At 41.2% G+C, this 18703-nt stretch overlaps 1 protein-coding gene across 3 annotated transcripts in view; it reads right to left on the bottom strand.

Annotated features, from left to right (window-relative positions):
• Positions 1-14661, bottom strand: part of sh3gl2a (SH3 domain containing GRB2 like 2a, endophilin A1) — a 29047-nt gene extending 14386 nt beyond the window's left edge. For all 3 annotated transcript variants that reach the window (XM_088419098.1, XM_088419099.1, XM_088419100.1), the window contains exon 1: positions 14468-14661. In XM_088419098.1, coding sequence (XP_088275224.1) covers positions 14468-14512 — 45 coding nt within the window. In that variant the 5' untranslated portion in view covers positions 14513-14661. The remainder of the gene's footprint in view (positions 1-14467) is intronic.
• Between the last annotated feature and the right edge of the window lie 4042 nt (positions 14662-18703).

The raw sequence follows: 18703 nt of genomic DNA, 5'->3' as shown, positions 1-18703 counted from the left end.
AAACAACAAAGAATTTTGTCTTTGCTGACATAGTTTGTGCGCCGCTCAACGGAATGTTGCAAAAATCGCAGGAAAATCAAAGTCATAAATCCTATTAAAACGCATCTCAAAAATTGTAAATAGAATGATTTTATATGGTCCAAAATTTGGACAATGATTATTTTTGTACACCAAATTTTGCACGTCCAGCTGCAATCACATAGAAAAGTCAGAATCGTTGCATTTTAAAATGAAATTTGAGCTCCTTGAACATAAACGGCGCCGTCAAATACTGTGAAAATATTTGCATCATTATTCTTTTATCTTCTGTGCAGGGGGGCACGCCACTGCTTTTTTTTGTTCACCAAAGGGTTTTACGTTAGCATCCTCGACTTCATTGAGTTTCCTTTCATCAATGGAAAGGCTCCTGGCGCCCCATCGCTCGTGCACCTGGCACCCGGGCGGGCCCAATCAGACGGGATTAAATGGTCTAAATGTGGAAGAGGAAACGCTGCGGGCAAGCGAAGGGGGGGGGGGGGCCTCGCGCCACCCACCATCGCCCGCATCATCAGCCCGCGCTATTTACCGCTCACTCGACTGCTCTCTTGCAAAAGGTGAGCGACGGTGCGTGTAGAGTTCAGAGTCCTGTTTATTTTGGCTGCAATTCCACTGATGGCCGCTAGATGGTGGCACACAATCTTTTCTGAGATTGATTTCAAGATCATGCTAGTTTGTGCTTGATGGGTTTTTAACCTCATTTGAGTCCACGGTAGAGGACATTTGTGTTTGATCGATTTCTTTTGACACATCCAAGGTATCTTAAGTCCTAATGTCCTCATTAGAGGACATTCTAGCCTTGTGTGTTTGGGTTGAACGCAGTTCACTTTGCTGATGAGATAAAATGGACATAATAGTGGACACAAAACGAAAAGATATGGCCCGGAACTCTTTTAGCATTAGGGCGGCTCACATGGCTCCCAATGTGAGTCTGCACTCTGCTCACCCCCCCCCCCCCCCCCCGCCCTTCCGTCGACTCCTCCCCTCCCCATCCCGCTCAGACCTCTAATCGGAGGCTTCCTGCCTTTAAATACACACACGGTGTGGAAGAGGGCAGATTAAAAACGACAAGAGTGATTAACGAGGTTATTCCGAGGGACGGGTGACTGCCGGAAAAAAAACAGGGAGTCCTTCCGAGCCATCTTAAAACACCTTGGGAATAGAACCGACCACTCGTCACCCTGCATGGTGGCCCTGATCGGATCGTGGCGCCGGAGGAGTAATTAAAGGGACACCGTGTAGGATTTAGAGCGTTTTTTATTACGGACAGCAGGAGGTGCTACATTTACCATTGTCCGTAGCTATAACAAACATGGCTGCCTCCGGAGAAGTGCCACCCCCCAATGTAATATAATTTAATGATAACTAGACCTATGATTGGTCCTATGTTGGTCCTTAAGACCACATTTATTTGCAAGTTTTTGACATTTATAATCACTTCTGATTCAACTGTATGATTGTCAAGAAGAAAAACAGGAAGTTGGTGACCTCATAGTAGCGAAAAGGCAGCTCCGCTCAAATATACTTATGGAATATTGTTGAAGCATTGTCTGTAACTAAGGACACTAATACATGTGTAAGGTACGTAGAAGAGAAAAAAATCCCCCACAAAACAGAAGCTTTCACAAGTTTGGGGGTAATTTCCAATTGTTGCAAAGCGAAAAAGCCGTATCACAGCAGTACTTTGGCAAAAGGAAACATATGCAAAGACCATCTTGACATTGGACTCGATTGCTTGCCTGGATGAAAAATGGCCGATGCCATTTTTGTAGTAGTTAGCGAGCTTTCATTAACGCGGCATTATGTTACAAATCATGGAAATTCCTTTTGATTTTTTTTTTTTTTATGATATCATAAAAAAAAAAAAAGTCAATGGGGAAAAAAAGACATGGCAGCTGAAACTTTCAGCAGACGATTAAAAGGCAAAATTTCCAAAATACAATGATTTTGACATTTCTATTTGATTGCAGCTGGACGTGTGAGATTTTGTGAACAAAAATAATCATCGTCCAAAGTTTGCTTGTCATGCTAGAGAAGAAGAGCGCAATGTTCTCGACCTCAAACTAGCTAACAGGCAGCACCAATCAAATGACTTGGCGGACACTAATGCATGTCTGATGTACGTATAACTTTATTTATGGGAGAACACAACGGTAGGTAGTGTTTGTTGACTTTGTGCGCTAATGCTAATCTAATGCTAATATTTGAGGGATAGCATAATGGATTTTGGAGGGATTCAACGGTGTCGTCACGCTGACGGCTTCATAGAACGAAGGGAAATCCTTTTGTCCTTTGCGCATCCCGGAGCCCGGCGCCGACGCGCAGGCGGGCGTTCCGTTTTTAGGATGACGCTAACGCATCCCGACATCCAATCGGCAACCGGAGGGGAGATTCGACAGCCGTTCGCTGGCCGTTTTCAAACGAGCGAGCCGCATTCCTTCGAATGTCATTTGTTAGTCATAACCGCCTCCGTCAAGGTTTTCACTGCCGATTTCAAAAACATTCCCAAATTCACCGTTTCGGCACCGCGCCCGGTCCGAGCCACTCCCGCGTTTCTCCTCGTTTGTCACGTGACGCCGAAGCCCGACTTATGTAACGACAGCCGCGAGAATGTCGCCGCGGCGCACGCTCCAACACCGTCCCTACGGCGCTACGGCGGCGGGGGAGGCAGACCAGATGGCGCCCTAACGTGTGTGTATGTGTGTGTATGGGATGCACAATGATGATGATGATGATGGTGATGAAGATGAGAACTGGGGCTGAGCCAGCTCACACACGCTAGAAGAGAAGGATTTAGAAAAGGACAGTGATTTTTGTTTCGGGAGTAATGCACTACAAAAGTAATGTAATTACCGTATTTTCCACTCTATGAGGCACACCGAAAATGCTTTCAATTTTTTCAGAAGCCGACGGTGCGCTTTATAATCCGCTACAGCTTATAACACTGCAGAAATCTTACGTTTTCATTCATGGGGAGGAAAAAAATAAAATCACGAAATTTTATGTCATCAAGATGTATTTTACCATCTTTATTCTTCATTTCGGATTGTCCAAATCATAATCATAATGTCTTTGACTCAGTTACTTGATTGTTTTGTTGATATTCGCTTTAGCGTAGCTCCATCTAGTGGATGCATGACGCAACCCTAGCCTCTAATGCAGCTTCTATTCTGTGCGCCCTATAGTGCGGTGCGCCTCAGATATGAAAAGTATTTTAAAATAGGCCATTCATTGAAGGTGCGCCTGATAATCCGCTGCGCCTATAGTGCGGGAAATGCGGTACTGGATTTTTTGCTGTAACGCAGCAGTGTAATTCTTTACACGTAAAAAACAGTAATATTTTAGTCCGTACAAATGAGAGTAATGCAATCCATTACAATGCATTTTTAACCTGAAACTGTCTACCCCCCCCATTAGCATTATTGAGAAGGTAAGCTAACATTAATTTCCACTGTGCAATTGCTGTAGTTTATAAATATTTGTGGTCAAGATGTATCATACAAAAAACTCATGTTAAACAGTACGTTAAACGCAACGTTGATGACGTAGGCTATCTGCTAACGTTAGCCCCCCACCAAGACATCTAGTTTTGCCGCTAACCTAGCTGACCGAACTGGAATTGGAATATTAACATTGAAATTGTGGAACACATTTACTGTTTCAGCCTAAAGCATAACCAATACATCATTATGCTGCGTTATGGAATGTTGGAAAAAATTACAGAAAAATCAATGTCATAAATCCTATTCAAATGCATCTCAAAAAATTGAATTATAATAACTTTATATGGTCCAAGATTTGGACAATGATTTTTTTTGTAAACAAAATCTCGCAATGAAAAATATCAGAATTTTACATGTATTAATCAGCTGCCAATTAAATATGAAAGGCATTAAAATACGATAAAAAGATTTTGTATATTGTCTACAAAAAAAAGACTTGTGATATCCACTGACTTCAACTCTGGTCTAACCAAAGAAGATTATTAAAAAAGGAGGAAAAGGAATTCCCACAATTATTTGGGGGGATAATCGATAGACTACTCAGTTTTAAAACGATTCCATAGTGCTACGACGCAATAAAAAGACGACCATAACAAATGTTTTCAGGACTTATCCTTTGGTAAATATGCATCATAAAATCCTTATCTTCAATTCAATAGTAGATGACATCGCCTATCAGGAAATATATTTTGTTTGTCAATAATAATACAAAAACGCATTCATACCGATAACGATCTCCCTTCTGTATAGACTCCATTGAATAAATAAACGCCCGCCCGTCCGCCATCTTTGAAGGACATATTGTGGATTTCTGAGTACGTACAGTCCTGCAAATCCACATTCTGGAAGATGACGCTGATTTCGATATAAGCGTCGCTAAGCCAAGAGACGCAAAGCAGTCCAGGCTAGAGCCAAACGGGAAGACGAAAATAAACTAAGCAAACAAACCCACTGCGACTCCCCGAGCGCATTACACATTTAACAGAGCGAAGCCTCAAAGATGGCGTCGGGCCGGCGAGAACATTCATTATCACGCCCGATGAGGACAAATTGTCTTTCGCGGGAGCCTGCGAGGAAGCGGGCGGCCTTGCAGGACAACAACGCAGCCGCGCGTTCATACTCGGATCGATAAAGAGAAAAACAAGAAAGAAAAGAAGATTCTTCTTCTTCTTCGCGGCCGACGTTCGATCGGACCGCAACCATCCTTTGCCGGAATAATAAGGAGCAATGCATCCTGGGGCCAGGTGACCTCATAAAAGAGGGGGACGTCTCTGCAGAGTTTTTGTATGATTCACACTGTCGCTTGGTATCGCTTATCAGTCTTATCAGTACCATAGCTTTACAGGACAATTTAATCGGAAACAAATGCTATTTTCATCGTGTTGAAAATTGAAAAAGAAAGAAAAAAAACAACTCAGCCTTAAGATTATAAAATGAAAATGGGGGCGGGGCTTACTCTCAAATGGGGGCACGTGAAGGCACTTCAGGGTGTACGTGAGATTTTAAAAGGGTTTCCGCGGGAATCATCAAATATGATTTGGAATGGTACATGTTTTGTTTTCAAATTAAGAGTAAATGGATTGGAACATGAATCAACGTCGCTAACTTGCGTTACAGTCACTCCTTGACAAAATACTTTTTTCGTTTTTACGAATGTGCGCTGACAATGAAGGTTGACGGACGATGAATAATTTTCTGGCAGATGAGCCAGAAATAAAATAATGCTGAATAAAATATGCCTAAACAGTGGTTCTCAACCTTACCCCCTTGCCCTCGGGGGTACCCGTACCCACATTTGAAAACCACTGGCCTAGAGACACCGCTGTTACGTTCAGGCAACCGAGAACGTTTGAGAACCAACGCACAGGAAGGAAGACAACTAGGTTCTTTTTCTCACGAGGAGAGCGGACAGGAGCTTGACCTTCCAGTTTGGTTACGGATCCTTTCTGCTCATTTATTCATTTGGCCCTAGGTACAAAAGCCATTGCTGCACTAAAGGGTTGCGGGGTGACGTCTGGCAACAACGTTAAAAATTAGCGTTTCAAAAAAATGTCTTCATCGGCCTTTCATATAATAAAAGCATACCCCTTGGTGGGGTACGTACGTCAACTCAGTGTGTTAATAAATCAGACGTTGATGGAACCAGCACTCAAGTTTTCTTTTTTCAGCATCCCACAATGCTTTGTGCCGGTTAGAAGGTTCTTGACACAAATGAGAGTGGAACTAGGATTGATGAACGCCTTCAAACGGGAGGCGTTTTAGGCCCGTTAAAATCGACGTGCGTTCTGTCTATGAAATGACAGAGCGGGCGCGGTCATGCGTGCACGTTCGCTAAGATTAAGGCTGCACAGACTCTCAGTCAATAGGATGCAAAACCACCACGCTGGGATTAATGATTGAGTAATCCCGGCGGAATCATCCAGTCTGGGGGGGGGCGGGGGGGGGGGGGGGGGGGGGGGGGCACGTGGCGCAACAAATGCCAGCTTGTGGCTTTTCAGACTCAGAAAGAACAAAAAAAACTGAAGTTTGTTTTTTTAACAAATCAGAGGCAGGAAAAAATATATATGATCACTTTAAATACATCATTATTTGGGGGCCAGGGAGTGAAAGCAATAATTATGCACACTTTTTTAATTTTTTTTTTTTTACTTTTTGCTTGGTAGTGAATTGAATTTTTATATTTTTTTTCAAAAAAAAAAAAAAAAAAAAAATATATATATATATATATATATATATATATATATATGCAAGCCATTTTCAACACTTTGGATTGGTATAATATAATGTAATATAAAAAAATATAAAAAAAAAATTGGTATAATATTTTGTACAACACACACACACACACACGTATGGACTGACCAATAGTGTACATTCAAAAATAAATCAATAAACATTAAAAAAAAAAAAAAAAACACACAAAAAAAACCAATTAAATAATCACCAACATGTGATTTAAGAAATTTGGGCCAGACACGAACGAAATATGGAAAAACAAACAAACAAACAAACAAAAAAAACAGACCAATTGTATTCATTTAAAAAAATATATATTTATTAAGTTCACCAAAATGTGATTTTGAGTTTGATCCAATGCCAAATATAAACATATACAAATAGGCGGTCTTTTTTTTTTTTTTTACTGGTGCCAGACAAACATTGCTAGAGGTGAACTCATTTATTTATTTTTTTATTAAAAAGAATTATATTATTTGTCAGCCCACATATTTTAATGTATTTATTTTATATACGATTATATTCAATTTTGACCAATCAAAAGTGTACAGTAGAAAATGGCTTGCTAACTTTCACAACAGTTAAACGAACTATCCATTTTCATATCTCCTGAAAAGTGTGTCAGACCCCTTGTGTGTGTGTGTGTGTGTGTTTTTTAATCAAATTTCGCTCAAATTTTAATCAAATTTTCTCGACTTGAGTTACCCTCGATTTACCATTTTTCGTAATAAGACCAGCTGGAGACCACAAAAAACAAACGAACAAAAAAACAGGATAAATTCCTCCGTTTTGACGATGAGATGCCACAGCTGCCTGAAAGTGAGATGTTTCCATTTCCGTTCATGCTAATCTCGGTGGAAGCTAATTATGGACAAAGTCAAAACTGTGGAGTTCCTGACCTCTGCCTAAAATGTTGACCTTCCATCCTGCAAGGTCTCCCGGGCTGTAAACATCACATGGATAATGACGTATTGCCAATACAGTATATACTCGTGCCCTTCAGCAATGCAGTCAGCCAATCAGGAAGACCGAATGAACCTTGAGCAAAGTGACGAGCGGCCTCCGTCCAATTAGATGGCACCATTGACCTCACGGGGATTAATGATGATCCTCGGGCACCTTGACGCATTCAGTGCCATGGATGAGAATTTTCGTCTTTTGAAATATTAATAACGACGTTAATAAATAATAAAATTCTGCTCAAATACGTTTTTTTATGGACCGGAGCTGACACCCTTGACTAATGCTTAACTGATATAAGCCAATTGAGCACTGCAGTGCTAACTGTGACCATCGGATGGCAGTGCTTCCACACTTACAACACAGCTATTACCCACATTAATTCTCCCTAAAGAATGGAAGTCAATCTTTCATATGACAGCTCCCATAGTCACAAGCATAGACTCAATATTCTGTTGACCTTGAAATGGGAGCGAAAATGCTACAAATACTAGCGCAGTGGTTCTCAAATGGGGGTGAGAGTACCCCTGGGGTAACTCGAGATTTCAAATCAAACAGACAAACAAGAAAAATCCCAAAACGTACCAAGTCATTGATGTCCATGATATTTTTGAAAACCTAAGGTTTATTTTGAAGTTTGTTCTTCAAGTTAAACCCACATTATTACCCACTAGTTATTACCCACATGAATTCTCCCTAAAGAATGGAAGTCAATCTTTCATATGACAGCTCCCATATTCACAAGCATAGCACTCAATATTCTGCTGACCTTGAAATGGGAGCGAAAATGCTACAAATACTAGAGCAGTGGTTCTCAAATGCGGGTGAGAGTACCCCTGTACCAAAAATGTACCAAGTCATTGATGTCCATGATATTTTTGAAAACCTAAGGTTTATTTTGAAGTTTGTTCTTTCGCATTAGTGCCGTGTTACACTTATATGACCCATGGTTAGCTTGACTTCTTCCTGGCAGCGAGCTCGAAATAAACCGGTTCCTGAGGCAGAAAAAAAACAAACCCTCAAGGACTTAACGCACCTCGAACGCAACACAATGTGACAACGTCCCAAGGCGGATGGATAAGGAATTGGGCGGGGTCAAGACCCAGAGAAAGCCGTGGACGAACGCTAAGTCAAGGTCCCGCTGTCCTTCCGTTGTCCTTCCGTTTCTACGCGTAGCATAGAAAACAAAGTCGATCTAAACACACGGTGAGAATCTCCCTTTCAGGGCCTCAAAATTCAGTTCACTCTTCTCTGCAGAAGTGGACGCCCCGGAAGGTTCCACGCGCTGAATAAAACATCAACCGTGGCCTGAATACTGATGCCGCGAGACGAGGATAGCAGAGAACGGCACATCTTCACTCTGCAAACGACGCGTCATTTTTTTTAAATAAATGAAACGGGCGCACCAGAGCTCCCATTGCCAGCCGCTAAAAATAGACTGGTTATAGACAGCCTATCAACCCCCGGGAATAAAAACGACGGCGGGGAATGCGCCGACCTTGCGCGTGGGGATATTTCACTCATTTGGACGCAAGGAGAGAAAACTGCAAGCGGATTTTTTTTTCAACGGGAGCGGCTTAACTGAGTTCAAGGAAGCCGCTTGAAAAACATCCAGCTTCATTTCAAATTCCGCCCCTGAAAAGTATTTCACTTAATCAACCGCTTGGAATTTGGGAAGCAAGCGTTGCGAAAAATTAGATAATAATCACGGTTACTTGAATCGTTACTTGTACGGTTACTTGTACCGGATGAGGGTAACATGGAAAACAGGCTGGATTGGCTCTATCGAGGACTGGATTTGGCCACGCGGGCTGTACACGATAACATAGAAAATATCAGAGTTTGACCCTAAAATTTTTAGTGCGCCCTTTAGTTGGGGAATTGCAGTAAGAGCAAATTAATTGGAACATGAAGCTACGTTTTGCTAAATTGTGTATTCAGTATACATTATGTATACATTATGTATATATATATATATATATATATATATATATATATATATATATATATATATATATATATATATATATATATATATTTATATATTTATATATTATATATATACAGTTAGTAAACGTACATTCTTACACTAAATATAGTAATGGGGTGCGTGGGGGCGCGGGAGCAAACGGAATCCGTTGTGTGTTAGCAGTCAGAGAAGTTGCTTTCAGCAGCTTTTGTCAACCAAGGTTATCCCACATTATATCCATTAAAAGAAGCAAGCAGAGCGAACCAACGTCTGAATGCATCTGTGTTCACAAAGGCGCATAAAGATGAGATTTGTTCTCTGTTAGGAATTTTTCAAGCGCAACAGTTTGTATTGTTTACGTCCTTGTGTTATCTTATTTTGAAGTAATCTGCTTTTAATCTGGAGGTCTGAAGGAAGGTTGTTACCTTCTTGGTTTCAAGAAAAAAACCCAGCAGACTGACCCAACTTTTGAGTCCGTCCTTGCTCACACGCGTTTATTTTCCTGTTAAGAATTCTTCAAGTGCTTTCGTTCTAAATGTTCCGTTATATCTTACTCTGAAAATGTGTGCTATATTTCCATTTCCTGTTTTTACCTCTCGCGTCACGTTTCGCACCAAACACGTCCTATAGATGTCGCCCTATCACCCATTTACGCAAACGTCATTGACCGCGATTCAAACGCGTCGCTTGAGTTATTCGATGACGCGATTTTTCATCAGCTGAGCCAGAAAACGAATAAACGATGTCACGCCATCTTGCTTATAGCGACCTAGCGTTTCACGGAAGAAATATTCCACTAAGATCTGATAATCCAAAAAAAAAAAAACTCGCGAAGCATCGTACAAAACAGCCGAGCAGTTCTGCTATCTCCGCATGGCGCCATTGTTGTTTTGATGTGTTTTTTTTGCCCTTCAAGTTGGACCCCAGAAAAACGGCGCCGAAAAGTGGCGCAGTATTGATCTGTTAGCAGTAACAGTAGCGCTGTGTAAACAAGGCTTTAAATCACAAGATGGAATGATCCACCTCTGCAGGGAGAAGTCCAAAAAAAAAACAAAAACGCCAGAGTCAAAGTCGAACGAAAACGTTAACGCGGACGGAAAAAGGAAATGAGAAACGGTTTTATGTAATAACGGGAAGTTTGTAGACTCGAGTGAGGTTTTGTCCTCTGACATATTAGCACTAGCGACATGATGAACGTGATCATTTACGTCACATGACCGCATCGTGCAGAAATTGGAGGAACAGCCCGTCTAGTACCGGTAAAAAATGTAGAAACACCTTCAAATCCAAATAATTTTCGTTCAATCCCAAAGACGTATTTATGAGTCTTTAACCCTTGTGGCATTGTGCTACAAATTAAGGAAATTCCTTTAATTTTTTTTTTTTTATTATATCATAAAAGAATCAATGAGAAAAAAAAAAAACACTAGGGAGCTGAAATTTCCAGCAGACGATTAAAACGTAAAATGTTCAATTGATGACATTTCTATGTGATTGCAGTTGGATGTGCCAGATTTTGTGTACAAAAATAATGATCCAAATTTTGGATATATTAAACAATTATCATTCAAATTTTTTAGATGTATTTTAATAGGATTCATCAGGTTGATTTTTGTCTTTATGTTTTTATATTTTTCTGTGGACAGTTGCGACACCTTATGTTGATTATTTTTTGTGGACAGACATAACAATAATTAAGTTCATGATTTATTTCGTGAACAAATCTTTCGTTTAATCCCAAAAGAGGTCCTTTTATGTTTAATATTTATCTGTGGACGAACATTGATAATGATTTCTTTTTGAGAACGGGTCTGACACTTTATGTTGATTATGTTTTGTGGACAAATATATGATAATTAAGTGATTGCTTTTTGATAACAGATCTCTTCTATGATCCAAAAGAGGACACTTTATGTCGATTATTTTTTTTGGTGATGCAAATGACGTTTGAAAGGTTCTAAAGTTTAATAAAACAGACACCGATTGCATGTTTTAGGTCTTGTTTTCATTTTGTAAAACAAAGGTCAATCACACCCTGAAATGCACTCCTATTGGTTGTCATTGTGTTTGGGATGATCTGATAGGCTCCTGTTGTGATGGGAGGGCAAATTCAGGAGGAAGTTGAGAAAATGGACGATTATGTGCGAGTTGTTGGTGTAAAAATAGTCCCGCTAACCCTAACCTTAACCCTAACCTTTGGTAAATGTAGTGGTATCAATTCTGTGCGAGAAGGAGCTTGCTTTCCACACAAGTTGCTCAAGTTTAGCCTACTACATAAATGCAAAGCACTAACCTGCAACTGTAACGAGCTAACGATAGCAACAAAGTAGTGAGCCATAGCGAAGCTCTTTGCTAAACAAAATTGGAGAGCTCCAAATCCAAGAGCACCGTGTGCTGGTGGCTGTGAAGATTTCAACTGATAAAAAGCATCCCATTAAAAAGGCAGCAGAAAGCCTCGCTGAATCCCTTCGTCGTTTCATCACCAGCTCCTCGGGAAACGCCCCCCCCCCCCCCCCCCCCCCCCCCCAACTCCACCCAACCTCCTTGTCCCTCCCCCACCTGCTATCTCCCAGCCTGATGGACCTTACGCTGTATTGCAGTATTCCTTGCTGAGCATCCAGGCGGCATGAGTCACCGCTTTGCAATCTGCACCCCCCCAACACACACACACACACGCACGCACACACACACACACACACACACCTGACTACTGTTCCACTTCCACATTCTTCCTGCCAAACAATCACTCTTAATGGATGAACGGAAGGCTGCAAGCTACGCCATCACTCACAACAACATCGGACATACACACACACCTTCGCAAGTGTGTATTTGTATGCTACTCAAACACACACACACACACACACACGGGTTTTATCATAGTAGGGACATATTATTGGCATACTGCATCACTAGTCCCTAACTCTAACCTTAACCATCACGGAAGATTGCTTAACTCAAACCCTAACATGAACCCTAACCCAATTCCAATTCAAATCTATACTGTAAAAGCAAGTCTTGACCCTGCGAAAACCCCCGGGTCAAATTGACCCAGTATGTTTTTATTGTTCTGGAGAAATAAACATAACAAAGGGGAAAAAATTATGAATTGCTTCTGTGATATTGTGAGTGTCTTTCCATTACCAGTTTTGGACAATTATGAATAACTACTTACATCTCCGGGTCATTTTGACCCAGAGACATTATTGCTATTCATTGCAAAATAAAAATAACAGGAGTGTCAAGAGTTCTAAAAAAAACACTAGTCAATTAAACGTCATTGTTCGGTACTGCACAAGTACAAGTAGGAATTCTATATTACTATTCTCTCCGTGTTTTTCCTTTGACATTTATTGGACGATGATCGAATGTGACTTAACGCATTCCCCGCAGAATCATTAAATGAAGATTTCATACGGCGAATGTGTGACATGGAATAAGAATTACAACGCTGAAACACGCCGCCTCATAATTATAGCTACACACACTGTCTCTCACACACACGCACGCACTGGTGCGTGAGTCTCGGAATTGCAGCCGATGGTCGACAATAAACCTGCCGCACTCCGACCACTCGATCTGGAGCTCAGAAATGAGCTCGTGATTAACCGACTCGCGGTCAAGAGCAGCTTTTTCTCTCCTTTCTATTTAACAACTCACGTCCTCAAACACTTCTGGTAACGACGCTGTTTTAAGCGTTATTTGCTTTAAATCGGCAAAAAAAAAGCCTCTCACCAGCACATAAATAACCACCAAAATGGCTCACGAGCATAAAAGAGCATCAACAAAGATTTTAATTGTGGATATTAAGATTTGACCTTATGTGAAGCTCGTGTTATGTGTGTCAGAATGTAAAGGGCACACGTGGCATACTTCCATGTTCAAAATGAGACCACTTTCATCGTAAAAAAATTAAGAGCATTGTAAATGTCCGTATTGAGGTGCTTAAAATATTCAAAATTGCGCGAAATTACACAAAACAAATCGGATTTTAATAAAAGTGGGTAAAATTCAGTGCCATCTAGTGGTCAGCTAATAGAATGCATTGATTTTTGAGCTTGCGACCACCATGTTGTGATCATAAAGATCTTCTCCTTTTGTTGCAGAAAAAATGGCGGCCAAAAATGGCGCAAACAATGTCATGGAATTACCGGTAACTAGAGCTTTGATGTAAAAAAAAAAAAAAAAAAAAAGTGTATATATATATATATATATATATATATATATATATATATATATATATAGTACATTGAAGTGATAGAACATATTGTTTTACCTGTTATTGGAGTTTACAGTTTAAATTCACACAATGTACATTGATGTGACAGAAACTAAACTAATAAACACATTTTTCAACCACCACAAGATGGTGCTAAATTCCATACAGTGTGCCTTTAAAATTAGTTTTGTTTTGACTGACGTTGCTGCATGGAAGTCCACTTATTTCATATATATATATATATATATATATATATATATATATATATATATATATATATATGCCATAAATGGTGCAGCAACAAATGTAGACAGACATATCTGCAAATTCACTCGCATATATTCTTTATCCTCTGTGAAAAATGATTTAATTTACAGCAAGTGCATCAGCAAGTCTTTTTGTCTTCTATTTATTCAACATTTATTCGACTGTTACACTGCCCCTAGTGGTCAAACGTAGACACATCAGAAGGTAGACTATTGATGCCAATCCCGTTTTTCCCCCTACTTTATAATGATATTAATTTGTTATTATAAATTACACAGGTAACAGACGTTTTTTTTCTCCCCCAGAATGAATAAATGCCAGTTCCATACATTTCAAAGTGTAAATACGATCCGCATAGGATTCCATAGTTATTTGAGGTGTGCCTAATGAAGTGTCCCTCGGCCGGAAATGCTTAGAGGGCGCTCAGGTCATGTCGTGCCGCAGCTGAGAGGCGAGGAGAGGATTTCCGGCCAGTCGCACTTAACGATTGCGTAACACCTCCATCGCCGAGTGCGCGCGCGTGCGCCATAATAACGGTGATAATGAAAAACCGTTAAACGCGCCAAACCCAGGTCACGTGACGCAGAATGTCATCTGAAGGGTAGGATGAACGGCGGGTATGCGGCGATTAGGTGGGAATTCCGAAGACATAACATGTTTAGAGTCAGACTCAAAGCCTTCGCCGACGCAGGCACAAAAATATTTTTAAAATGATAAAAATAATAGTAAATAAAAAAACAAAAACATCACGACATTAGGTAGGACGTTCTCACTTACCTGAGTGGCTTTGTGGAATTGCTTCTTGAGACCCGCTACGGACATGTTGGCAGACGACGGAGGCGGCTTGGGGCTTCAAAAATTAATATTAGTGACGAATAATTGGGATTAGAATGCACGGTGGGGGTCCGAGTGTGCAGTGGCAGCCGAGCGCTATCCTGGCTACCTCTTCGCTTTGCGGGGGGTCTCGATGCTCTCTCTTCGCAAAGCCCATTGGACGGCGAGTGAACACGTGTCCACGCGCACTGTGACGTCACGCAGAAACCCCGCCCCCTTCTCACGGGACTCCTGCGAAGGAAATCGGTACGCACGGCATCAAAAACGGGGGATGTAAAACCAAAAGTCAGCACACATTTTTATTATTGATATGTTTGGATCGAGCCATTAAACGAAACTAATTAGTTGACTCTTAATGGCGGGATAATTAGATGCAGGTGGTGAAGAGATAATCTCCTGGTTTTAAATCCCAGATTAACGCGTATATACTACGAGTCACGTGATTCGTTTACATGAGTAAAGTGGCGTTGGAGGGAGGGGACGATGGGGGAGGTGTACGACTTTTGCTGCTATATAAAGATTTATAAAGAAAAAATATTGTTGTATATATATATGACACATTTTATCCATGTTTTTGTTGTGGTAATGCGGTAAATGTGAGTACGCAGTACAGCAGCGAGTTTTCAACGGGGCAAGGAACATATATGTGCGAGCACCGCCATCTTGTGGAATATTAGAGCAAATGCAAGCAAAAATAAACAAATGATGAAAATAAAACAAAGCCACTCTCGCAGCCGTTATTTTCAAGCTTGGAATGGCACATTAAACACCAAAATACAACTAGAGAGCCACGTATTAGTTTTGTTCGATTGTTGTTGGAAGTTGTGATTTTTATACAATTTAAAAAAAAAACCTACCTGCAGTTTAATGAAGACCCACGATGGGCATCAGTGCCTGTGATTTGCTGACATCTGGTGGCGAAATATCGCATAGCAACAGCGATAAAAATAGACAAAAAAAATGACGCGCTTTCACAACATTGCGCATGAACTCTACAGTAACATGAACTCTATTGCAAATTTGGCATCACGTGACTCACTGTAAGGCAATCCAGAAATGTGAGGAAAGATAACGAGAACAATGGGAGACCCATGATAATAAATTACAGTATAATAAAAAGCAATCATTGTCAATAATTATATATATATATATATATATAGTCACTACAATATGGCCATTGAAACATGCTAATATACCTGCACTCTACTCTAATTGGTCCCAGTGATGCTGGCCCGCTCCACCTGTCTGTGCTCACGGGGTGAGGGCGGGGCAGCTTCGGGGGGCCAGCGGTGTCTACCAGGCACCCGTTCATATTATGCATACAAAAACATCTTTGTTGTCGGCCACTGGAACCGAAGGCAGAGCGAAAAAAAAAAAAAAGTTTGGTGCCCGCCCACCTCAAAAAAAAGAAAAAAGTCCAAGTCGTTTGCAGAGGAGCCTCTCTGGTGACTACTTCACTGACACAGTTCTCCACATTGCCAACGTCCCACTTTGATATGGGGCGCCGCAGACGTTTGGCACCCGCTTTGCAGATAACAAGCGAACCCGGGACGAGCAGCCAAGTGCGTTTTTGACATATGTATAATGCAACGTGTTTACTTCTTTCGCATTGTGCCTAAAACCTCCATGTTACCACCTCCAGGGAAAGAAGGGTCCTTTTCAAAGCCTTGACGGGAGATTTCATGATCATCTCACCTACCCCATGATTTTACACTTTGATTTTATTTATTAATAATTAAGTTAATAACTTCTTTTTGTAAACAGATTTCTCCTGTAACCCCAAAAGCGTCTTAACCTCGCATTCGCCCCCTGGTGGTAGGGTGGCAAAGTGCTTTTGAAATTGACAGGGAAACGACACGGCTTTTTAAATGTTAATATCGCAGAGCGTCATCTTAATTACCGTATTTTCCGCACTATAAGGCGCACCTAAAAGCCTTAATTTTTTTTAAAAAAAAGCTGATGGTGCGCCTTATAATCAGGCGCGCCTTAGATATGGATCAATATTGAGATTCGTAGACGGAGAATGAACTGATAAGTAAGCTTGACCTGTTTCTTTTGTTTGTTTACAATTGAACAAGGTTGCTCATATTGACATTGACTTATTATGCTATTGAGAGTTAGAGTTATTATTGTTATTACTTTGAGTATTACTATATTGTGATTGGAAAAGTTTAAAAATATGTCATTAATTGAAGGTGCACCTTATAATCCGGTGGGCCTTATATATGGAAAAACTTTTAAAATATGTCATCAATTGAGGGTGCGCCTTATAATCCGGTGCGCCTTATATATGGAAAACGTTTTAAAATTTGTCATTAAATGAGGGTGCGCATTATAATCCGGTGCACCTTATATATGGAAAAAGTTTTGAAATTTGTCATTAAATGAGGGTGCGCATTTTAATCCGGTGCGCTTTATATATGGAAAAAGTTTTAAAACATATCATTAATTGAGGGTGCGCCTTATAATCCAGTGCAACTTATATATGGAAAAAGTTTTAAAATATTCCTTTAATTGAGGGTGGGCCTTATAGTCCAGTGCGCCCCATATATGGAAAAAGTTTTAAAATATGTAATTAATTGAGGGTCCGCCTTATAATCTGGTGCGCCTTATAGTGCGGAAAATACGTTAATCGTGGCAGCCGATATCGTGATCGCGATTAGAATTCGACTAATTGCGCGGCCCTAGGACGCACCTTTTCGCCTTCATTTATGGGCGGAAAAAAGTGTGTCATATTGGGGGAAAGTTGGGGAGAAAGCACAGCAAAACAAAAGAGGCACGGGGATAAGAGGAGGAGAAATGACACCGACTTGACTGCGCTGGAATGAATAAACAGGCAAAAGAAAGTCTGCATTTGGAAGAAGCGATCAAAGTCGTTCCCGGCGGACGCCTCGCTCTTAATGAGAGCAGAACAAGGAAAGACAAGTGGAAGATGAGCAGAATGGAACGTGGCGAAGAAAGGGAATGGCACGCCATTCCGACACTTGGAATAAAAAAAAAACATGTCTGGAGTGGGACATTTGTGTGTGTTCAAGATGGTTTTAACGTCTTCGCCGCGGGAGCATCAGAGGCAAGGCCAGGTTAATTAAACCCGAGGGGGGCCCAGCTAAAGGGCTTGGGGGGGGGGGGCGCATTTGAATATGTCACAGAAATAGAATAGCCTTTTGGGGCGCAAACATGTTGACTGCGCAAAAAGGAAGAAGGGGCGCTCATTTGCGCGAGTTATTAATGTTTGTCATTAGCCACGCCGGGGGACGGCGACAGAGGGGGGGGGGGGATCGGAGGAGAGAGGGGAAAAAATTTATACGGGACAAATATTGACAATAGCTGGCTCGTGGGTATTGGAGCGGAGGAGATGCAAACTATGTTAATGAATGGTAATTAACCACAAGGGCTCGTCTCTCCTGGATCTTGGCTAAATTGGTCCCCGAGACGCAGCCCGAGACAGTCCCGGCCTAATCCTTTATTATAAAAAGATAAAGGAAAACGACATCATTAGCATACGCTGGAAAAGGGAGGAGGGGCGGTGGCGGCGTTGGTGAGGGGGATTAAAAAGTGGAGGGTTTTTTTTTTTTTTTTTTTAATTCTTCAACGGAGGATTCTTTGCACGGTTAATTATACATAATATGAAGTGAGGGAGAGGGAGGCGAAGAAGAAGAAAAGTGTGTGGTCTGCGGTGGGGGACGCCGGCTCAAGGACGCCGGAGAGCCGCGTTGCACCTTAAACGGGAAGAACAAAAGAGGCGCGTGTAAGGGTGTCAAGGTTGGAAGCTCCGCGTGCGCGGTCGTGATGTCGACGGCGCCGGCGACGGTCAGCGAGGTCGCACAGTGAATCGAATTCTAATCGGCTGCCGCGATTAATTAAGCCGATCCTCAGTTTATACATTTCAAAATCCGGCTACCGTACGTCTCAAATCAAGCACTTTGTCATCCTACCACCAGGGGGAAATGTTTCCCACGTTTGCACAAAAGCTCAGCTTTTCGCACCCTAATATATTATTTACCTGTGTGAAATGGCATTGAGTTTCTCACCTGATTCTTAATACAGTGGACCCCCACAATACAAAAATAATCCGTTCCGAGGTTGGGCTCATTGAGGCGAGATCGGCATATGGCGGACAGTGGAAACCAATGCTAATTAGCTAATGCGTATAAACAAAAAGGAACAAAATAGTTATAG

Source organism: Hippichthys cyanospilos, chromosome 7 (genome assembly GCF_059441005.1).
Source record: "Hippichthys cyanospilos isolate Australia breed blue-spotted pipefish chromosome 7, RoL_Hcya_1.0, whole genome shotgun sequence".
Lineage (NCBI taxonomy): Eukaryota > Metazoa > Chordata > Actinopteri > Syngnathiformes > Syngnathidae > Hippichthys > Hippichthys cyanospilos.
This window is presented reverse-complemented; position numbering and strand designations above follow the sequence as displayed.